The following is a 24,924-nucleotide window of genomic DNA, read 5'->3' on the forward strand; positions in this document are numbered from 1 at the left end:
GCCAGTACCATTTCCAGATTCTTTAGCTGGGAATGCAGGGAGTAAAGAGCAAACCATCTGAAAAACAAAGATCTTAAAACTGCGCATGAGCAGAGGCTGCTCATTGATTTTTCCTATGGGGTAGATAAACACGAAGTCACAGAATTTGCATCTGTCACCAGTCTGACAGAAAGCAGTCACAGGAAGGGACAGTTTTAATTTCAATTTAAGACAGAGTATTAAAAGAGATGCAGCATGGAACCATCCCTTAACACTTCTTTCTGCAGATATGAGTATTGGCAGAGGGGAGAGAGGAGGTACAAAATAGCCTCAAAAATAGAGGGTGGTCAAAAACAGAGAGTGGTTATGGTGGCTACTGTCCTCCTACCTCTGTGGAAGCTGGCCCATAATCAACAATAAAGGAACTTAAGGAAAAAACAAACAACAAAAACCCAATCAACCAAAAAAAAATCCAAAAAAGAAAAGCATGCTGGATTTTAGCACTAAATAGGCTCAGGATGATGCCTCAGGATTAAGTAACACTGTAAAGGGAAACAGTTAAGCAAGAAACCATTCAAGGAATTAGAAACAGACTGGTGGCTGTAAGATAAATGGAAAATCGTTTTTCAAAGAGCTAAGAGCTCCTAACTTTTTTCTACAAAAAACCAGCCCTATGCTGAAGGACAGTAAAAGCCTCAGTCCCTTTAAATTAGATCCTGCAACACGACACCTTTGAGGCTCAATGTGACGATTTAGCGGCACTTCAAGACAGTTATGCAAAGACCCAAGAAAGGGAAAAAAAAAAAAAAAAAAAAAAAAGAAGTGCCACAAGATCTAATCTCTTACTGAACAGGTTCACCTGTCAGTTCAGACGAATTACTCCATAAGTCTCAGAGCACGGTTCCCATGCTTCTGCTCTTGGCCAGAGATTTTACAACACGTCTTAATTCAGCCCACAAAAAGCCTGTTCACACTCTCACAGCCCTTGTGATTTTGTATTGTATTACACAGACACAGCCACAATTAGGAATCTGCTCGGTCTCCACACAAAGCTCTTTATTGCCTCAGCGCTGTTTGTACATATGCAGAACTTGCTGTCCCACCTCTTATCTATCCATTTAAAACGTTAAATTTAACTCTCCTTTGTGGGAAAGACATGCAGATCTGCCAAAGGCACTTATCACCCATTTCATTTTGGGACGGCTCTCTGGGGAAAGCCAGAAGGGGAGACCCGATCCCATCAGCTCTGCAGGGCTGCACCAACAATCCCATCCCCACAAAAAGAACAGCAGCACCAATAGTGCAATTTTACCCTCCTGGCAGAAATGAATTTTTGCTATCAGAATCTTAATCTAACTGCATGTAATGAAACTCTTGCTTAAAACAAGACACTTCCATAACTAGATTAGAAATTCACTTATAAAGCAGCATTGACTAAAATAAAGAGAAGTTAATGAAGCTTGTTTTCCCTGTACAAATCAATTTCAGTGCATAGAGCAAACATTTTGGCTCGGTGTGACATAAGAGCTCAGTTTTCTACAATATAAAAAAACACCCTTTAAGGCATTTAAACCACTAATTTACCACTGACAAGCTGCAATGGTACTTATCAGAGATTTGTCACCTGTAGAGGGAGGTTTTAATCAGTGCATTTTTGATTAAGTTTATTTAATGTTTTTACTGACTTATGTCTAGCAACATCTTGAATTGAAGAGGAAAGGGACAGATATTTAGTCTGGTTGATCTTCAGAATAAGAAAATTTAATAGAAAAGGGAACTCTCCTCATTTTCCTGTAACTGCTAAGCTGTTCCCACTTCCTTGCTGCTAGTGGGACACGTACACACTTGGAGGAAGAGGAAGACACTTGCAAATGGTTTCTGATCCGAATGTTCAACATCATTTGACTCATTCCTGTTCCATTTGCATAATGCAAAGCACCCCAAGAGCCCGAGTGCAAGTGACAGATCAAACCACGCTGGGGGCACTTTGCACCACTGGCTCTAGAACACCAAAGTCACAAACATTTCACAGGATGACTTCAATCTCACCAAACGAGGAGAAAAGAGATGAAGCTTTACTGTACAACACTACATTAACACCAGAGATTTCCCTGCTCGTGTAACACCGAATGAGGGAGAAAGAAAGGATAATAAAGAGGCCATTTAATGCAAAAAGATTTTTACTGGATGTGCTTTTAAAGGCTTGAGAGGGCACATTGCTGTTTCCTTGCACCCGTGTTTCAGTGCATGGGTGCAGGTTATCAGTCACATTTCAAAAGACACACAACAAAAAACCAACCTGGCTCATTTAAAACCAACAACAACAACAACAACCCAACCAGGATTATGCTACTGTTGCACTAATAAGCCAAAGTTCAAAGACAGTTCAAACAGTCCATTCTTACACGCTGTTCAAGCCACCTCTGGAGGCTGTTAAGAGATACAACTCAGCTCGTTTCCACCTGGCCAGGGACTACTAAGAGAAAAAGATTTCAAATAATAAATGTACTGAAAGGTCTTTGTTCACCAAAGCCATAATTAACACTGAATTCAAACTTCTGGGCATGCAAGAAGTAAACCTTAATGTAAAAAAAAAAAAAAAAAAAAACAAAACAAAACAACAAACAGTCATCAAGGCAAACACATTAAATAAAATATATATTAAAAAACATACAGGAAAAATGGGTTCCAGTGAATTTTGCAGTTCAATAACCTTTCTGAAAATATATTTAATCACAACTTTGCTTCATAGGTTGTTCTGAGCAATTATTCTAACAGTTTTAAAAGCCAGCAGAACTAAACTGCACCAACTGGTTATGCTCAGTGATCTTTCCAAATCTACAGTTTCCCAAACAACTGCTTTCAGTTATAAATCCTTCATCTCTTTTCCAGGTTTCCACAGGTGTTTGATCAGGAGGCATACAACTTGCATGTCAATATTCTTAACATTGTATCTTAAGTAATTTTATGAGGAAGACTTGAGCAATTCACTTACCCATATCAATCCCATCTTTTACACAAGTTCCAGCCTCTCTGGCACAAAGATTCCTCAGTGCTTTTCATATGCAAACCTCAATAGGGCAAACACATCAAATTCTCTAAAAACAGAGCAGGGCTGGTGTACCAATGTCTCATGTTGATCTTCAATCCATAACAACTTTCAGAAAAAACGTATGATTGTATGGCTCCTACAGGATAATGAAGTATTATATCCCAGAAATCTTTTAATGACATTTAAGTTTAGCCTATTTTTGGGTCACAACAGGATTGAGTCAAAAAGTTATGATTCATTACAACATTAATATATTTTTCTTTCTTCTCCAAACTCATCATTAAATGAAGGTTCAATTAGTGGAGAACCAATAGGCTACAGAATGAAACACCCACAATTCTGTACTCATAAATCTGGAATAACAAATTCTGGAGTCACAGTGGCCTCAATTTAACCATAAAAAGCTCAGCAATTTCTGGCCAAACAGGAAAGCTTAGCCTTTTTTTCAAAGAGAAAAAAAAAACCACCCTTCCACCAGAGCCTGTAAAAATACATATTCCTCAGGAGACTGAAAAAAGAACATGCTTTGAGATAACTGCTGATGGAGAGAAAGCCACCTGAACCCCAGACATGGAATCAGAGGTAAAGGATAAGGATCATTCCTTTAAAACAACAAAAGCTATCAGAACCAAATGGCTTTTGTCTAAGCCCCAAAAGAAGTGCCAGAAGTCATTGTGAATGGCAAAAAGTGGAAAGACATCTCTTTTGGAAAGGAGGAGGAAAGATGACACTGTAGAGCAAGGACCACACAGCCACAGCTGCTGATGGTCTGTGACATCCACTCATGCCAAAATACTGCTCCTACTCTGACTTCAACTGGGAAAGTACAAGGCCAAGAACTCCGAAGCAAATTTAACTTTCATTCTACCTCAGAAAAAGTCCAAAATCACAGCTGTGGGGGCCTACTGAAAGTAAACTGCTGAATTACACACTAGAAGGGAGGGGAGAGGGGAAAATGAGAAGAAAAAAAAAGAAGAGGGGGCAACATTAGCACATCAAAGTGATGCTTTAAAAAAATCCCCTTGTGTAATAAAGTTCCTCTTTCACTTCAGAACTAATAAAATATCATTTGTTCATGTCCCATTCTCTCCATAAAAGGAAAATAAAGCATTTAAATGCCATTTACTCGCACAAAGTTAGAGCAGAACTTTGTATGATTAACAGACTGAGCCTACACCAGTCTCTTGTAGCTTACTATCCCATGGACTGGGCTAAGAAATGATTGTCCACAGTTACTCAGGGTAAGGAAGAAAACCAGTATCCTAATACAGGAATAATTTTTTTAAATTTAAAAAGAGACACTACTTACATTATCTCAGAGAAACAGAAAATATGAAAGTGATACATGCTCCCTTTTTTTTAATATAACATACTATTAGAACCACCAGCTATATCAACAATAAAAGTCTATTGCTGCTCTCTTGGCTTGTGGGGAAAAAAATCCAAGAGTGTCCTTATATGAATAATGCAGAAATGCAGATATGAAATGCCAAAAGCAATAACTTCCTCCAAAATCTTAAAGTCAAGACAGCCGAGGCACAAAATTCTTTTTGGAAAAGATCAGAGATAACTATAACCATCTCCTAATTAGTGTCTCAAATTAGAAGAATTTTTCCAGGTCAAGAACAAATTAGAACAAGAATAGAACTCGTTATGGCTCCATTGCAATAACCTGGAAGGGATATCACAATGCAGCTCACTGACACCCGAGGGTGTCTTATTTGACCACAGACTAATTTTAAGCTTCAAAGTACATTACAGCAGCACAGTATCTCCATTGTAAGTCACAATAAAAGCTAAAGCATTAAAACTCTCCCTTACTGGGAGGTTCCAATCAGGAGATCAATGCCTTGGCCACAAAAAACTCCCCCCAGGGTCCTGACAAGGGGTCAATCATTCCTACACAACAAAATGGGATTTTCAGACCATGCATTAGAGTGAATGCATCCAAGAAGATTCCCAACAGTGGAGTTCTGGGAAGATCTCAATATGTGAAAGCCAACTCAGGGATGTAGTCACCAACCAGAACCAGCCTTATCTAAAGATTTTAAAGTACATATGAGATGACAGATGCTAGTTGGTCCCAGCTGCTTTGCAGCAATATCGCCAGGCCACAGCCATAAAACCTCCCTGGAAGTACAGAGAATATCCAATTAAGTTGACTCAGGCAGCTGTTTGGAGGCTGGGCTCTTCTGGCAAAGCTATAAAAGCAAAAAGCAATCTTCACCTCAGACCTCCACTTAATCAGTGAGAGAAGAGAACAAAAATATAACTCTGTATAGAGGACAGATGAATTACTCATTGTGTTAAACTGGAAATAGTCACAAGGCTTTTCCAGGGTTTATTTGAGCTGCTTCATTTAAAAACCCAACAACTCAACTTTTGGCTACTCGTCCCCACAAATGTGCTCATTAACAACACAAGAATCCCCCCCTTGGTGGTTAAAAAGGAAACCAAAGGGCAGTGTCTGCAGGAGAGGGAGGCTGTGCCACAGGACCTCAGGACTGGCTGCAGCTTCAGGAGCCATCCAAGAAAGTAACAGAGGGGTAAAGTAGCAAAGTCCATCAAGAGAGTGATGAAATGTACTCAAACCCTAAAATTCATCAGTTATACTGGTAACTTTTTATATATAAAAACCGATTGATAAATACAATATGCAAAATAACACGTGTGAGGAAAAAGCCCAAAAACCCCAAAGAACTGTAAATGTATGAACCTAAAGGTTTTAAACTATTACTCATCAGCAATTGTAACACAATCAAGGGGGCAGCAATCTGAAAATAAATTAGAGACATTACCTGTTTCTCTTAATAAAATAAAACAAATATTTTGACACTAAATTTGTGTCAGCCCCTCTGTATTTTGAGTACTTATATTTAGCATTTTTTGATATTGGTTAAAATGAATTAAAATAAGTTGCGAAATGAACCAAGATAAAACAAAGTATGGAAAGGGTTTTGAACTATAAGAGATCAGACTCTCCCTACTTCCTTCTCAGAAAAAAAGCAACAAAGACAAGAAGAAGTTTGCAAATCAATTCTCCCCATGAGAAGTACAGGGGAAATGTTTTCTTGTTGTCTCTTGCAAGGGAAGGGTGAGAGAAGAAAAGAGAAAATTAGTAAAACTCCTAGGTAGCATGCTTCAAACTAAGCAAGTGACTTTATTCCACTTAATACATGTTTACAGTGTGAGGATTTCATGCTGTAATGTAGAGATGGATTCAAAATGAGTTTAGAAAATGCACAGAAGGTGTGGCCAGCAATGTTCAGGCACAGCCTCCAGCTGAGTGAGTCACTCCAGCCTGTCTGAAGGAAGCCAACACCTTACACTGAGAGGAAGGTGATGTCCAGGGCTAAACATTTGACCAACAGTCAGTACTAGAGGGGTCCATCTAGCCCAGTCTAGAATGGCAAATATTCAGAGTACAGAGAAGAATAGAGGAAAAATTTATGTGTAAAGAATTTTCTATTTCTTTTAATTGTGAAAATTGTGTCATTCACTTCAGATGGGAACTGAACTCCCAGAACACTGAAGAGCAGAATTTACTTCCATCAAAGAAAGTTTAAATCATAATACATAATCCATTATAAAGGTACAAGAAACTGAGTATTATCTGTGGCAACCAGCAGTGAGTGGGAGAAAGGTGACTAATACAGGTAGCTGGCAGCACAGTACAAAGGCCATGTGAAATCAGCTCAAATCTCTCTGTGGGGGCTGAAAAACCTTGGTAAACCCAAGCACACCCCAGGAGTGTTACTGAATCCCTGCCACTAGAACAGGAGAGTTCATTTTCACTCATTTGGACGATGGCCTCTCCCTCCCAGTTAGTAAACTGGGAATTTTGGGAACCATGAGTGAGGGAAAACAGATTATTTTAGTAGATTTTGATTAGGTATGGCCAGACTTCTCAGTTTTGACTGTAATTCTAACCAAAACCAGCTAAATCCAGTTAGAAGACTGTATAACAGTATTTTCTTTGTGAGGTCTTTAAACTAGGGAGCCCCTAAGGGTTCAGAAAAATTTGAACTACCTTGAGGGGTAGTTCAGCCACTTCCACAGAATCTCAGCCTACAGCACACCAGAGTCACCCATGGATGATTTTCAGTAGCTGACCAGCCTGCAGAGCAGCTCTTTTATCAACATACTGTCCTATGTTTAGTAACTTCAGCCTTTTTGGAAAGTTAAAAATAATGTTTTCTTCTCAACAAACAAGTTTTAGGGGGAATTTATTACTCATCATGCAAATAGAATCAACAGTGCTTCTAATCTTACTGCGACATCATGCAGGTGTTTGTAATCCAAACACAGACAGGTGGACTGAAACACAAATTTTTCAAAGGAAAGAAAGCTCAACAAAGTTTATAGAAATGCTGGAAGCCTTTTTACTTCTGCCCTTCCTTATTACCCTCTAAAGAGAGTAAAGGTAACAACTTGTGAGATTTCCAGACACAACAAGCTGTAATGGGAAGGGTGGAAATCAGGAAATGTGGGTCAACTATAATCACTTTGGTTATCTTTATTTTTTGTGACCCTGCAGAAGTTGTTGGCTTCAATCTGAATTTTTCTAGGTAGGACGTGATGATCTTAGGGACCTTTTCCAACCTAGGCAACTCAATGATTTTAGGGAGAGTCACAAGTCCCTTCAGCTGCCCATCCTGGCAGAGAACAAGTGACACTCTTAACCTTACAGCCAATTTTCAGGGAAGAAAAATGAGAAATGTATCTCTTCTTGGTAAAGTGCATGGAAATGTCCAGACAGCTTGATGCTGGGAGGAAGTTTAAACACTCTGGCATAAACAGTCAAAACAGACAAATCCACACAATTTTGGACAAACTATAGTTTCAGGAGAGGTAGGGCAGAGGCGTTGGTGCAAAATGTATTTTAAGAAAGAGGGACAGAAGTGAAGGCAAGGAGGAAGTAGAAACAACTTCTGCTTCCTCCATTCCAGTGATCAGCAGGGAGCTGAACTGCCAGCCCATGCTTGAGCACTTCCAGGATTAAGGACACATCTAGTCCAAGCAGTCTTTGAGGACATTTAGAGCATTACAGAAAGAAAATTTAACTGTGAAATATATGCACAACACATTCCCCTAATACAGCCTGGACAAGGCAAATCTGTCAAGCTGGTGTTCATGTCACCAAAATTCAAGCATTGTTCAAAGGCAAGGTTGGGATAAAGAACATTTTAAATGTCAAATTTCATCTTTAAAAGTGTTCACTGTTCTTGGCTGCCACTTTGTCCTCATCTTCTTCCTTGAATTTGGTTCTTCCCTTCTTTTGCAACTGTAGGATGCATTTTGAACCCTTGTTTCCCTCCCCCCTCCCAAGAATTACTTTGATTAGTTGTGTCCCCAGAAGTAAAGATTAGAGCACAAGACCTGAACTGCACAGGATCTCAGGAAAATTACCTCTTGAGCAAAAGTGGCAGATTTTCCAGAGGTACTCACAAAAGGTAGACACTTCTGCAGCTTAAAAATCCTACTTATTCTAAAATAAATGCACTAAGACCAGGAATCTAAGCATGGCTCTTTCCAAGCAGACCATAATCTATTGTTAACAGCAGTAAGTAAAAACTAGATCAAATGGTTAAAGTATCATTTTCATATTTATGCTAAAGAAGCGTAGGTAACAAAAGACTTAAAATTTGACTGTACATCAGGACTTATAATGGCAAAACCTACTCAAGCTCAGCAAGAGTTGCAAGAATTTAAAATTTTGTGCCAATTTCTCACAAACCAGAGGGCTGACTAGCTCATACTACAAGCCTTCAGCACTAGCAGAGCTGCTATGATTAGTGGAACCTGCTGGCTCATACATAACTCATGAAGAATTCCCCCCTTTCCTCCCAAGGGAAACAATTTTGCATAACAGCAGCACTTCCCCCCCCACCCCACCACGTAAACCTGTAGAGTTTTAGTACAAGTTAGAGCAAGAAGTAGGTTGGCTCCATGGAGAAAGCATGAATTCCAGAGACAAATTATTTAAATAAGAGGTTTTAGAGACTAACAGTATAATTACAGTTCAGCTGAAGAGAAAAAAAAAAAAAAGAAAAAGCTTTTTGCTCTCTCTGCATGAGGTCCAGCTGCAGTGGAGCCAACAGGCAGCTCCCAACACGGCGTGCAGACTGACACGAACTCATGCAAACCAGTAAATCCAGCAGGTACAAACAGAATCATTCTACTCTGTTGAGTATTCTCTTCTTATATTTTATTTATAAAGGGCAGTAACATTTGAACATCACCATTCTAAATTAATTACTCTACAGGCTGACAATCTACTTCCTAGACAGAAATAGCTACTCCTAGCTTTTGCCTTATTCCAGTCACTGTTCTGATCTGCCATCACAGGATCAAAACCCAACAAATTTCATGAGTCCCAAGTACCAGGACTATTTGCTTTTCACAACCTCAAACAGTTGGAGACAAAAGAATCCAAGATCAGGTACAGAAATTCAAATGAGCAGTCATTCCTGAAGGGGATAAAAAGCCTCTTAAACTCTTCGAGGCATTTAAAACATTTTTAAAATGGGCTTTTAGTCAGTATCTACAGAAAAAACACCATTCTTTTCTTAAAGAGAGACATACAGGCTGAGGATAATTATGAACACAACTATTTAAAACACAAATTTCAGACGCATCTAGTAACTAATCAGGAAGTATTGTAGAGTAGCATCTGGGATTCAGGAATACAATAAATACCCTAAAAATAATTTTCATGAGCAGTTTTGGAGACTGTCAGTTCACTTTTTGCTCTATTAGAGCTCATCTGTACAACCCCCTGTGTTTAGCACATGTCATCATGAAAAAACACATTCTTAAGTTTGTTAAACCAATTCTCACTTGAGTTGTCAGATGGTGGCACCAATCATGCATACAAGCCATGGGAACAAGTTCAGGCTCCACCACAGACATTCTGCTTCACAACATTTTCTGTTCCATTTGAACACCTACTCCTAGGAGGTGCTACAAGATGTCTTCAAAGCTGAAGGCATGTGCCACTCACACAGTGCTTTAAATACTCAGCAACAGGGCAGGAGCCTCAAAGTGACAAACAAGGACAAGCCCGAGGCTTGACAGATTGAAATGGACAATGCTGCTGGTCTGTCTAAAAGGATTTGGCTATTTGAGGGAAAGAAACAACTTTTTCCAGCATTTCCCAATGCAGAAAATGAAAAAAAAACCCAAAACAATCTCGAAGTCACAGAAAGTATTCTCCTATCCTATTTTCTCTCCCAAGGGCCAAAGCATCCAAAAAAACACATTTATTTCCAAGTGTATATTAATTATTCCAGTCACTGGTGCTTGCCCAGCCTGGGAGATAACTGCCACTGCAGGACCAGCAAAGGAAATGAAAGAGCAAGAACAGCTGGGGGAATAAAGCTGCAGATAAGAACTCGTGTATCAAACTGCTGCAGTATCAGTCTCCTGATCTGCCTTGAAATGCAGAACACACACAAGTCACCTACTCATTTGCATTTTAAATCTAACACAATTTTCAGAGAAAACTGGAAATGATAGAGATCAAAGGCAGCTTTCCTAGCAAAATGCTAAATGAAGCAAGCAAAACATAAAACAAAAACCTAGTGCCTCTTTTCCCTAGTGAAACACAGAACTGCACAAATGCTCCCTCTCTAAGGTTATAAGACTGGGCACCAGAGAAAGACTGGTCACGTTCCTATGCAAGGATTCTATTTCCAAGTCACAGCTTCATCTCCCTGGCTAGGACCCATCCTACCAACACCTAAGGGCAGGGGGAAGAAGGGATTTCGGCTTATCCTCTGCTACACTGTGTTAATCAAGAAGTAGCTGCTCAGACATTAACTAACACAGCAAAGTATTCATCCAGACTCCTGTGTGAGTTTTGTCATTCACACTGAATCCCACCACTGGGGTTACCATGACTGCAGCCACCTCGAGCTCATTGAAAAACCTAAAGAAGATCCAGTCCTTCCTCTTGCCCACACAGTGCAGACAAACCCACGGACCTGAAGACACCTCAGGACTCACTGCTGCAACAACTCTCTGCTGTCACACCTGCAAAGGACATTCTGCAATTCAACACCACAGACCAAAGGTGATGCCATAGAGACACACAGGAAAAACCCAAAACTCATCTCCACTAGGTCCTGTGTGCTGCTGAATCCTTTGTGATGTAAATGGCTTTAAATGTGCTTTTCTGGGGGAGGTGGGGGATGTGTGTGTAGGTGTGGTGGCTGAATTTTTAAAGTTGTTTGTTGTTATGGTTCTAAAATTAGCTTTGATTCTTCAAACCTTTTAAAACGCATATAAATAGAATTATTAAAAATTTAGCAAAGGTTGTAATTCAGGGATAAAGAACAAGTATGGAAATCTGCCATCTTCAGTATAATAGCTTATAACACAACATTTCAATCTCACAGCAACTGTGAAAATGTCCAAACATTATCTTTAGTAGATCTTCTAGTTTAGATTCCCACTGTAAAATTAATCAAGTTTAGTAAATTAAAGCCCCTTTTTGCTCAATTTGAGATTACAAGACTTATTTGCTTCAGTGTTGATAGGACATTAATACCTAATTTTCTTACATTTTCATAAAATACGATTAGTTTAGCCCAGCACTTTTTTTTACCTGAAGTTCAGGTTGATTTATGGCATGTAGCCCATGGCAATTTTAAAGCACAAGGGATTTTATCAAGGGGTCATACAGTTTACTCCTTATTAGGCTGAGCTCTACACAGAAAAACTGGATTTCTTATCTTCCCTTGTTTAGTTGGATCCTTATTAATTGTAGAGAGAAATCAGAAAAGTCTGAATATCACTGCAAACAGGATCCCTCCTCCAGCAATTAGCAGTGCTCTGCACACAAACTGGAAATCTATGAATACACTCCCAAACCTTAATAAATGCCACTAAAAATCATAATCCTTCTTTTCTTCCCTCAAGCTGCAATAAAGCTTGCACCATTTTAATTTAAAACAATAAATTAAATCAAAGTTAGTTCATTAACACCCAGGATGTCCAAGAATAACAGATGTTATTGATCTGAAATTCGCAGACAATCCCTAATCACAATAGTTAACACAACAGAAATGTCACCTGACCAAAGAGGGGAGGCAGCACTTTTGTGCTGCCAGCGAATAAAAACAAAAGCACATCAATTGGTTGCAGTTTGACAAGCAGGTTGAACAAAGCAGATAAATAATTTATCAAGCCAAAATGTGATTTGCTGCTATGCCTGTGCTAACACTTGTCTGTCACACCTGGCATATCACAAGCTGGACCTTGCAGAGAGGCTCTAACAGCTCCTCCATTAAACTGGCAGAGGCTGCTGAGCTTCAAATTAGCACCATCTCCCTGGTTATCACAGAATGCAACACGTGCTAAGGCAATGGCACAAAACCAGCTGAGCTGACCACTAGCTATAGTCAGTGCTTGTTCAACATTCAGAACTCCTGCAGCCTTCAGGGAGCTCACAGAGCTCATCTTTCTCTGCTTTCAGGGACAAGTTTCAATAATCGTCACAAAAACCTTCTAAATAAAAACAAAGGCGCCATGTTTAAGGTTACACCTTCAGACTGGAATACTCCATACATACATCATACATACATCTCCTGCACAAAAAAAACTTCAGCAACACCTTCAGATCTTGATCTAAGCAGGTCCAAGCTCTTCTACAAATACAGAACACAGGCTTTGTTAAGATTAGGTATTTCCTTCCCACACACTTCACCCTGATGCCAACAGAAGTTGGCTAATGGAACATAATCCACCTTTAGATTACTTTTATACATAAGAGGAACGATATTTGAGAAGTTTGCACTCAAACCAGGCCTTGAACACTTGGGCAGATCAGAAGAATGCAGCCCCTTAGAGCAGCATCTCTTTGTGAAACAGATTTCCAACTGCCAGGCTGTCAATCAGCTACATTTCAGATAATTGCACTTGGTTTTATGTCTCTGTAACGTTCTGACAGTTTCAGCATCTTAGACTGCAATATTGATCACATATTGATGGCAATTATCATCCTTACTCAAGGCCACCAGCCAGGGAACATGACCTAAGCACAACCCTACAAATCAAACATCACACAGAGCAGAGCTGCCACTCACACCTAAGTCACAGAATAATGGAGCTTGGAAGGGCCTCTGGAAGTCACTCAATCCACCCTCCTGCTCACAACAGGTCTAATTAGATTAGAGTGCTCAGGGACTTGTCTGGGTATCTCCAAGGATGGGGATTCCACAACTTTTCTGGACAATCTATTCTAATATTTGACCTATTTCACTATAAAGCACATAGTGCTTGCAATTTGGCTGAATCATTAATTCAGAAAATTGTTTCTCACACATGAAAATCATCAAGACCACACTGAGTCCATCCCATTACAACAAATGGGAAATGATGGAGGAGTGTGTAAAGAAGGGAGAGGAAGGACGAATGTGAAGACAGTTTCACTCAAACCAGGAAAAATACTGGCACCTCTCTTCATAAATTTCTGCTCTCTAGGACAGACACCATGACATAACAGCCAATGCAGGTGAGGTCACAGATGAGGGAGGGGAAAGAGCAGAAGGGAGACAGTGCTCCCCTCATTTATCATCATTCTGTCTCTATCAAAACTGTTCCACTCTATCCTAACACAGAAAAATAGTTTTCATGCAGGAACTGAAAACGCCACCTCAGCATCAAGTGTTAGCAAACACTCAATCCTTTTAAGGGCTGACAAAGAAAATAAGTGTGGTGACAAACACTCATGTGGACAGAAATGGTGGAGACTGTCAAGTGTAGGATCAGAATGGGAAAAATAATCTTGACTTTGCTGAACAAAATTGCAAAGTGGTCAAAATCCTGTCAGGGAAATCCTTCTTTTAGCACATAAGGAAGTTGGTTTGTGTATCACAAAAGCGAAAACCTCAAAATTCAAGATGATGGCCTTCTACTTAAAAAGCCATCTACCTTCAGGTGGCCTTCTACCACCTGATCAATTTGAATAGTAAAAACAGTATCTAAGCACCCATGAATTAATTATGCTGACATCTACTGGGAACAGGAACTTACTTCAGAACATTTTCTAGCTATGCCCCAATAGCTAGAGAAAGAGGAAACTGAGCAGTAATTTATAGTTAGAAACAAAACAATTCTAACATTTAAGATATTAATTAATATGTTTAGTGCTCCTGCATTAACCACACAGAAACAGTCCTCAGACCACCATGGCATTAACTTTATACTTCTGATTAGATTTAGGAGGAATAGAGAAAAGAAATTACAATGAAATGACAAAGAATAGTGATTTTTCTTCTTTTCTCCCCCGGTTCCTGCCAAGCCACCAGCAAGTATTAGTGCACTTGAGATCTGGGTATTTGCCACTTAGCATGAAGGCCGGTAGTGTTGGGGGACATAAAACCTGAATAACAAATATAGAGACCGAATTTAACTCCTCCCAATTTCAATATATACAGGGGGAAAAAAAGGTGAAGACTGTAAAGGCATCAGGACAAGTGTCAACTGTTCAAAGCGAAAAAACAGTAAATCAAGATTTCAAGCAGGAATCTCTCAGCTTCCTTTACTTTTTTAAGTAATAGGACAGGCCACCTTCACCCCTCCCAGCAGGACCCCAGTCACCAACAAGTTCCTGTGAAGCAACAGGAAATGCACGAAGCTAGAGAGCTGCAGCACTGTCAGAAGACACAGAAGGAAGCAGCAATCTTCCCTTGCTTTGGAAAAGGCTCAGCAAGTAGTATTTAGAGTATGTGAAGTTTAGAGAAAGCTGTCAGTGAGTATCTCCTGAGAGGCAGTGCTGCACTACCACACACTGCTAGAGCCACTGGACAGAAGGGTGGAGGACCCACTGTACTGCCAGGGTTACAGAAACCATAGAAGCAGCTTTACCACCTAGTGCCCACAAAAAAAAAGGCCAAGCACTTTTCCTCTTCACTCAGCTGTTTTACAATTGCAAGACAAAGGTCAACTATCTTCACTCACTTTTGGAAACCAGCCACAAGATTACTAACAACCAGCTTAATGGCTCCAGTTCAAGTGCTATTCAATCAGGTCCTGAATCAGTGGGTAGGCAACAGTAATGGCACATGACATCATAGGCAAGTTATCTGCTGAGGTCACAGCAGCCAGACTGGGCATCTCTGCCTTCTCTCCCCACAGGGAGAAACATGGACTTCCAAGGAATGGGAATTAAACTGTTGGAGATTTTGTTCCAGCCTCGTATGACACACTTTGCTACAAATCAATCCTCTGCCATCCTCAAATGGCCTTCAGGCTGACGTGGCTCTCTGGAGTGCCTCACCACAGGTGTCTCACAGTTAAAAGGTTTCATACATGAAGGTTTATTCCTCTTCTCAGCTCCTTTGAGGACAGGAGCCTTGACCTGGTTAATGAGAGACATCACATGGGGCACATGACTGGGATACCCTAAGATTTCTCAGTCATGAGCAGAGCTCTAACAAACAGATCTGGTATTTCCAGGGGAAATTAATTTCTACAACTTCAAGCACATTTGAAGTGAAACAGATTTTTCAAAGCAATGAAGTTCCACAGAAATTTGTCAGTTTGGGTAAACTGGAACAGTTCTAATTCATTTGGATTTATTTGTCTGATATTTGCCAGCTTTACACTGTGAATCTCCCCACACTGCACAGAACTCAGCTCAACTATGTGCTGAAGGATTCCTGAAACTCCTGATGCTTACACTGACTTCAGGGATAATCTTGAGCAATTCACCATTTCTGTGGCTCAGTTTATACATCTGTGAGGTAAATATGTAAAATTTCTGAGCATCTTCATACAAATATGAGCTGAAAAGAAAGGAAATACAGACTGAAGAACTGTTCATAAATGCTTTGAGGAAGTGTTCAGCCTAGGTTTTGGGTTAAGTAGGAAAATCCTTCTGTGTATTCCAGGAAAAGTATAATTTTAATGCAGTATAACAGCATACATATGTTTCTATTTGTGTGACAAAATTTGTATCTGTGGGATGACATCAAGTAGATGGGACTCAAGAACATCTTACTATCAGCCACTTGCACAGATGCAAGACTTTTAACACAGACTAACTTTAAAAGCACTAAAACATGTATATTTCCTTTATTTCTTAGAGAAGAACATATTTTTAAACAAATGAAAATTTCATTCTATTTCTTCATGTACTTAAGCAAACTTCTATCCCAAACGAAATGAAAATAGCTGAGGATACACTTTACAATAAACTGTATTTCATTACACTTCATTTTAACTTCCTGTTCAACATTTTCTACAAGCTGACTTCAGCTATGCTCTACTTCAAAATACACCATAAAAGTTAAGGGCAGCTAGTAGTAATAGAAGAATACAGCTCTAGTTAAAAAAAAAAAAAAAAAAAAACAACAAATCAGGGTTATCACTAAAGGTTTCCAAAATTCTGACAGTCTCAAACATTTAAAAATAGCCTTAGGAAATATCCTGGTAATTTACACACACAGTGGCACTGAGGTGTAAAGGTTTAACAGGAGTTTTCAGGCCAATTATGAGTCGGGGATGTGTAGGACATACACAGATGCAGTCATTTTATAAGTTAAAATCTCAAAGCATTCTATGCTTTAGCAACCTTTATCAGTTTACTGCTTCACACTTTTAACAAAGCCACATTGAAATATCAGCTATAAAAGACACATATAAGGTTTATACATAAAGGTTATTTTTTCCAGCTTATTTTAAAATGTAGTTGAAATCAAGCCCTTCCCTGGCAAAAATGTTGAGCAGATGAGTAATCCCACTGAGGTCTGCAGGACTTGATTTGTCAGCATACACACAGTTACAGCCTTACATCTGCAGGAAAAGCACCTCTCAAAACTGCTTCTACCCCAAGCATTTTAGAAAAAAAGCAGCTTGAAAGTACCTTAACACCAAATATATCACACTAGGAAAGTAAAGCCCACCTTTATGGAGAAATAGTGACTAAGTGAATGAATTTCATTAAAGCATTTTGCTTTATTTTGCTTTACAATATGGCTCTTATTACTTGGAAGCAACAAAGCTCTGAGCTACACTTCACTGAGGTCAAATACTACAGATTTTTGTATTTTACTCCCCCCCAAAGTAAGATTTTGGGCTTGTTCTGTGTGTCCAGTTTTATTACAGTTGTAGAAACTCAATGTTTTTTTAAATTCCTGTAATATAGCCAAGATGAAACCTAAAAAGCTTTTGATGTATTGAAATAACTACAGACCAAAATTCCTCTTATACACTCCAACATTCACTTACATCTGCACAGATCCATTATATATTCAGCCACAAGCTTATCACTCTAGTTCATCAGGACTGAAGATAAAACTCAGCTTCAATATTTGACAGCCTGATACTAAAAGATTATCTACTGAGAAATAATCAAATCACTCTTCTTTGATATTAGAATCCTTGGCAGGAGGCAAAGAAAAGAAATACCAAATTGATCTTGATTACTTTATGGGGCTTCCTCTCATGATCTCTACACTGAATTCCCCTTTATCTTGTACTTCTCCTTATTTGCTGCCGTGTTTATGACTAAGTTTTCAAATATTTCAATTTCAGAAGAGAGAATTGAGAGACTTTCGTATGCATGCTTAATACTGAAACAAAACAAAACTGCTCCCAGAGAGGTGTGACTGGGATTTAGAAGATCTTGAGGCTCCGTATTAAAAGGAGATGAGATTCTCTGGGGACCAAAAGAGGGTCAGGTCAGATGGACAGGAAGAGACTCAGAGAGAAATCGAACAGCCCAGGGCAACTCCCGAGCCCGAGCCCTCCACTTACCTTAAGGATATCTCCCCGTTTGAAGCTCAGCTCGTCGTCCGCGGTGGCTTTGAAGTCGTACTTGGCGATGGCTTCCATGCTGGGGCTGCCGCGCCCGGCGGTGCGGGCGGTGGGCAGGAAGCGCTCCCTGAAGCCTCCGCTCCTCCCGCGGCGGCGGCTCCCGGCTCCGTGCGAGGCGCCGGCCCCGTCTCTCACATACAGGGAGGCCGGGGGACGATCCGCCCTAGGGGAGGGGGAGGAGGAGGAAGAGACGGGCCATTAGGGGAAGTGGCACGGATCGATGGCCGGGGCCGCGCCCAGCGCCGCTCCCTCCGCGCGGCGCGGCTCGGCCGCCGCTTCCTCCCGCCGCCGCTCGCCCGGGCCCGGCTCGCCCGAGTGACGCGTCCCGTGGCCAATGACGGCCCCGGGGCTCCCGGGGGCGGCACCAACACCGGCCCGCCGGGAGCCACTGCCAGTCCTCGCCCCGGGGCTCGCAGCGTCCCGCTGCCCGCGGCGCAGCCCTGCCGGTCGGGCCCTCCCCGCTCCCGCCTCTCCGGGAATCTCTCCCGCTCCTCGCAGCGGTAATTACAGCGATGGAACCGGGGCAGGACGTGGCCAGCCGGGCCCCCGAGGGGAGGAGGAGAGCCCCGGGCTCGGCACCACGGGACCGGCACAGCGAGGGGATGCGCTCTGCTCTGGGAAAGACCCGCCTGGAAATGCCCGCATCGATGGTTTGGGTTCTGCCATTCATACAGCTCATGTCGATTTAAATACAAGCTAGACAAAGCAGAAAGTGCTACTGGGTTTCTGGAATGGAAATCAGAAAGTGTCTTCAAATAATGCGACACAGAAATAAAAGTTTGGGCTGACTCTAAGTAAAAGCAACCATCCTGAAATTACAGTGCTTTAGGCAGTAGAACATGTTAAAATATCTTTGTAATTCAGTGTGACAATCAACAAGTTTTTGTCTCTTACAGGCTCAGAGAAGACATTAAATCAAACCTGGCAAGTCATATATACACACTGAAACCACTGAAAAGGCTTAAATCCTGCTCTCAGGTTTGAATAGGAATGATTTACTATAACTCCAACTACACTTGATAGTAGAGAAGCTAAATAATCAGAAAAAAAACACCAAAACACAAGTAAGACAGTCTATAAGTTAAAACCCACCATGAATACTCCCTTGAAGAGCTAACAGAGAGCTGGCACTTGTCAAAGACAATTCAAGAGAAGAGATCTGACAAACACTGGTGAACCCACGCACCTGCTAATTCAGGCTCTATGGTTGTGGCCCAGAAAGAGCCCTGCTGCATGCAAAGGCAGCAGATGGCAACAGCAATTCCTCATTTCAGAGAAAAACCTGCCTTACAAAAATACAGTTCAGCAATTAAGATGCTTATATTCCATGAGCCCCAGGTTTGCCCAAGCTTCAGCTCTCTGTAGAGAATAATGAAGCTCGAGGCAAACACCAGAATTGAGATTGTATCACAGGAATCTGGCAGAATGAGAAGAGGTATTTACAGGATTCACCTTGATCAAAAAAGGACCAGTTTAGCAGGGTCCCCACATGGACAGAGCTTTGGGATTTCTTTGGTCCTCCTACACAGCACTACTGAAACATCAGCAAGGCTGAAAACAGTCACCTGTCACAAAGATCCCAACAGAACAATCTCCCCATGCTACCATGACTGATGGAAATAAATGTACTGGATCCAAGCTTCGACCAACATACATAATGAAATCCATAAAGTGGATCATCATAACTACATCTTAGTAATTATGAAAGACTTAATTTTAGTCTCAAGGCTGATGAAAAACCTTTCTGATGTGAGTCTTGCACATCATACCAGCACACTCATCCAAACAGCAACAATTACTTCCCTTCACCAGAAGTATTTTCTCTTTGCTGCTTTTACTGTGTTGTGTTCACTATCTTCTCACCTTTCCAACCTGGCCTCTTGGGGTTTGTCAACTGATGGTACTGATAATTTTCTGCTATTATAGCACCATTAAAGGGTAACATGAATAACACTGTATGAAGAAATGGAAAATGCAAACTGCTTGTTGTCTACCTGTCCTGTATCTTTCATGGTAAAAAAAAAAATAATCAAATATATTTCTAATACTTCTTAAATATTATTTGCAGCAACCTTTTGGTGTTTTTAACACCACCACATAGGTGAAGACAAACACCTTCAGCCAAGGGAGCATGGCTTGAAAACTCCAAGTTCCAAACCTAAGAACATAACATCAAGTTGCACAACTTAAAGTATACACTAAAGGCTTGAGACACATTTAAAGAAAGAAACTACTTATAAATATTCCTTTTTTGGGGGCACACAAGTATTGCTACCCAGTACTGCATTACCAGCTAAGAATTATTGTTTTTAGCTGAAGGTGTTAATACACAACTTTCTTAGAGAAACTGATGCAGCATTTCCAAGAACTATACTGGCATTTCCCTGAGCTTAGTAACAGCACAATGTCGGGAAATTTTCCAGCACAATTCCAGATGAAAGAGATTCATCATGCAATACTCTTTAAACATGCATTAGTATTACTACCACCATCAGATATACTGTCAACATACAAAGGAGTGATGTTTCCAGGTAACAATGTTAACAGCAGCTGCAATGTAGAACAAAACTTTAACCTTCCTGACCTTAGACAAAAGTGTAGTTGAAGTTTAGGCACTAAAGTTACATATGAAATAGGAAAAAGCTTTGAAAATATCAAACCAAGATACTCACACAGCAAATGTCAGGAAAGGTAAAGTCAAGGCATAATTCCCTGAAGTCTCTTAAGGAAGCATTTGCTACTCATAATCTTATTAAATTAGTTCTTACACATATTCAGTCATGTTGTTATTAAAATATGAACAAACCAACTGCATGAGGGGGATAAAAAGCACAGCTGTATGTGCATCAGGCAGAGAGCAGTGCAACAGGACTTGTTACTGCAGTAACCCAGTCCACAGACTGCAAATGGAGTAAGACTGGTATGAATGAATAACAGTCAATATATGAATACAATGATTACGTGCTACAAAAATTGTCAGATGATCTTGCTAGAGAAATGACTAAGACTTCTCAAAATATCAATGTTTCTCACCTCACTGTGACTTGGGGTAAGACTTCCTTTGCTCTTAATACTGGGAGGGGTGAGAGGAAGAAAAGGCAGCAGATGCAGCCAATAGTAAATGCTCATTAGCAGTAGCGCTGCAGCTCAGGATGAATAAAAGTAATTATAAATACAAACCTCCCTGTTGCGGCCAACAGGAAACAATTCTCATGTTCACTTCAACAGATATTTCAAAAAGCACTCAGGCAAAGGTGGGATTTTTACATTACTCCTACAAACAGCATGGTATTTAAACAAAAGAGAGCTTTCTCATTGTTCTCTTTTTACTGTGTTACTGCTCTTCTGGAAAGTGATACAGGCAGGAATAGAACAACAGATAGTTTAGAAAAGCCAAAGAGAGGCAAGATAGATTCACTGGGAGATTTTGGAAAGAATCAGATCCTAAACTTCATCAGCTGCTTTAGGACAGAACATTACTGAGAGTGGTAGGAAGAAAAATGTGTGCATACATCATCCGAAAGACATGCAGAAATGCAAGTGTCAGGCTCTAGACAAAAGAATAGAAAGTAAAAATATAAGAGCAGAACACGAATTCAAATTAGCCAAATAAGGAAGTATAACATAATAAAGAAACAAAGTAAAGTATAAATTATATTATCAACATGTAAACCCCAGAAAATTCAGGATCACAAATGATCCCCCTGATCTACCAGCTTGAAGCGACTGAACTCCCTTCAGCACCAGATAATCACTTACAAAAGTAAGCTACAGCACAAAGCACAGATAATACTTATCAGATCAAAACATTTTATCAGGTAACAAAAAACTTCACCTCTGCCAGAATTTATTTACTGGCAGTTCTTTTTTTTCTAAAACTGCTTTAAATGTCACAAGCTTAGCTGTATTATGAAATACTCAACATACTGTATGAAAATCAACCTAAGAGACAATAACAACTGAAAGGTCTTTTTGTGGCACAAATTCTCAATATCCAAAGTTTGCACAGAAATGGATTACAAACACCGTGTTTGGAGATTGATTAACGATCTTTGGTCCTTCAGATTTTGTCCCTTGACCCCAGATATTCAATAATTTTTGAAGCAAAGAATTAACTTCCCTAAGCACTGTATCTGTGAATTGCTCTTGCAGTTACTAACTCTGCTACAGAATAGTTTTCACTGTAGGTTATAAAAGAGGTGTCTGAGTCAGATGTTGTGGGAGTTTTAACAAGGCTGCATCCTTGTCTTCTACAGATTATTTGAAACTATATTGGCAAGTCAAACCTTATCCCACAAAACCAGCACTGGTTCTCAAGCAGGAAGTTCAGAAGGGAACGAAGAGGCCAAGAGAAAAACGTCTTTCACCATAGAGACTCACGTTTGAAGCACGACCCCAAAGATGTTTGAAGACAGTGCGGCAGGGATGTTATCCTGCCTACAGGGTATTCGCAGCCTTTTAACCTTTGGAGGCAGCCTTAAGTAATGGAACTGTTTTGGGGGAATACAAAAGATAAGCCCCAAGAACCACGACCAATAAGCACTCCCCAGCTGTAGGGGAGAGAGGAAAGCGACCCTCGCCCGGTGTTCTCAGTACATGAGCCGGGAATCTCGCCGAGCAGATGACGCCTTTAGAGCCCAGAGCTTATTTCAACCACCCCCTCCCCCGCCAGAGCCTGCATCCCCTCCACGCCCGGCACCCCGGGCAGGCCGAGGCCCGGCGGGACACGGGGCAGGCGCCGAGGCGACTCCTGCGGAGGGCAGCGGGGAGAGCGGAGCACCGCAGGGCCCAGGCCGCGGCACCGGGGGCTCAGCGTGTGCCCTACCCGCTCCCCGCCCCAGCACGGTCCGCGGTGGGCGGCGGCTGAGGGGGGTCGGCGACCCTCCACACGCCCGGACTCACCGCACAGCGCTGGGCGTTCCCGCCGCCTGCCCGGCCCCGCGCGGCCCGGCCCGGCCGCCGCTCCAGCGCCGCCTCAGCCGCCGCTCCGGCCCCGGCCCGGCCCCCCGCCCGCCGCGCCGCCGATCCCGCAGCAATTCTCGCGAGAGCCGCTCTGTCAGCGCCCTCCGCGGGAGCGGCGCCTGCGCGCTCCCCGCCCCGTCGGGGGCGCCGGCACGCCCCGCGCATGCGCAGCGCCGGGCCGACCTGCCCTGCCCCAGCCCCGGGCAGCCGCCCCAGGCACCCCCGGGAACCTCGGGGTTCGTGCAGGAGCGAGCGCGGAGCGGGAAGGGACAGGCGGCATTGGAGCAGCGCAGCAGCACGGCCCGGGCGATATATCTGGAAGGAGGGTGTAGCCCAGCGGAGGTCGGGCTCTTGCAGGCAACTAGCCGTAGGACAAGAGCGCAAAGCGAAAGCTGCGCCACGGCAGGTTCTGGTTGTACATCAGGAAGAATTTTTCCACCGGAATGGTTCTTAACCACTGCAACAGGCTGCCCAGGAGGTGGTGGAGACACTGTTCCTTCAGGTGTTTCAGGAAGGACTGAATGTGGCACTCAGTGCCATGGTCTGGTTGACATCGTGGTGTTGGATCACAGATTGGCCTCGCTGGTCTCCGAGGTGTTTTCCAACCAAATTGATTCTGTGATTCTGCTATGGAGGCTCTATTAACACCTCGGGAAGGAGGCCCTGAGTACCGGTTTCTGGAGGAGAAACCACGTTGATTTTGTACAAGATACTTGCCTAATTTGTCAGTGTCTCCGCTTGCCTGTAAGACAGGGCCATCTACCACATCATGGAACCAGCAGGGAAGAATTGATTTAGAAGTTCTCTGACTATCAGAGGTACACCCCAGCTTGTCCAGGCAGTGTTTGAGCAGACACGGAGGGGTGCAGAGCTGTTTACCAAGGAGCAAAGAACACACCTGGTGAGCCATTACTTGACAACTGCCATCTCTCCTGAGCAGTGATTAAGGCACTCGTGATGTAGGAACAAATAATTTAATCACACGTGGCAATTACAGCATCCACAGAGGCCAAAATTCAGATTGCACAGGCAACTAATGTTAGGGTTTGCATAGATGACCCTCCTGACATTTTTTTAGTTTAAAATACTCTTAATTATACAGTACAACAGTTGCTCAGGTAAAACATCAGGCCTCAATCCTTTAATAAAGGCATAAATAAAAATCCTTTCCTATGGCTTTAGAAAGGAAAGGTGGTTTCTGAACCAAGAGGCTTTCTAGGACTGTACTCCCACCTCCTGAAGGGATGAGTTACTACAGGGCTACTTTTATCCTTCCCCACCTCCAAGACTGGAAGTGGGCAGTCAAAGCACAGCACAACCACAGTGTCCAGACATCACCTGCAGAGCTCACAGCTGGGCTCATGTAAATTTAGGATTATTATGACCATAGTCTACAATTTAGGCACAGGTAACTGGTATTTTGTTTTATGACAGAGATGCACATTTCCAGCCTCCAATTAAACCCCTTTTTTAAAAAATAAACCATGATACTGGTTGCTCTCCCCAGCTGGACTCTGCCAGGGTGTTATGGTTACATCCATACCAAGACTGGAGTACTATCAGGATGTTTACCACAACCTCAGACAATCCCGCTTACAAATCGTGTTCTGCAAACATTCTCATTATAAATGCCTAAGCAGCTTGATAAAAATTGGATTAAATTTGTGCTTTAAACCCTTGGCAAGTTGATTTTCTCATCCTAACAACATCGTCTTTAAATGATTTTAACTTATTCCCAAATTTGAGTATTGGGGAAAGATGTGAGTTCTTCCCATACTTCATTCAAAACATTGGAAAGGGTGGAGAAAAGGAGCTTTAGCTGAGATGTTGCAAATGTTTCAGACATTCTTTCGGAGGATGCAGAAATGATTCATTTAGAAGTGACACCAAGATTGCTGAAATTAGAACTAGATTCCAAGATCTCTCAAGTCCCCAGTACTTGTTCCTAGAACGGTCCTACAGAATCTCTGGTTTCATGTATGCCCTCAAATGGGGAGTCAGAAGTTTGTAGTAAGTTTCTGTAAGTTAAATAACATCTCAGAGAACTTATAGGAGCTACTTTTAGCTGGACTTGAAAAGCCAGCTATGGCCAACAGCTGCCAGTTGAA

General features: G+C 41.7%; 1 protein-coding gene across 1 annotated transcript in view; it reads right to left on the minus strand.

The window, feature by feature from the left end:
- GRB2 (growth factor receptor bound protein 2) overlaps positions 1-22,889 on the minus strand; it is a 50,025-nt gene extending 27,136 nt beyond the window's left edge. Inside the window, exons 1-2 of the mRNA XM_014878169.2 lie at positions 22,757-22,889; positions 17,795-18,017 (exon numbers count right to left, since the gene is read on the minus strand). Coding sequence (XP_014733655.1) covers positions 17,795-17,872 — 78 coding nt within the window. The 5' untranslated portion in view covers positions 17,873-18,017; positions 22,757-22,889. The remainder of the gene's footprint in view (positions 1-17,794; positions 18,018-22,756) is intronic.
- Between the last annotated feature and the right edge of the window lie 2,035 nt (positions 22,890-24,924).

The sequence above is a fragment of the Sturnus vulgaris genome, chromosome 20 (genome assembly GCF_052056855.1).
Source record: "Sturnus vulgaris isolate bStuVul1 chromosome 20, bStuVul1.hap1, whole genome shotgun sequence".
Lineage (NCBI taxonomy): Eukaryota > Metazoa > Chordata > Aves > Passeriformes > Sturnidae > Sturnus > Sturnus vulgaris.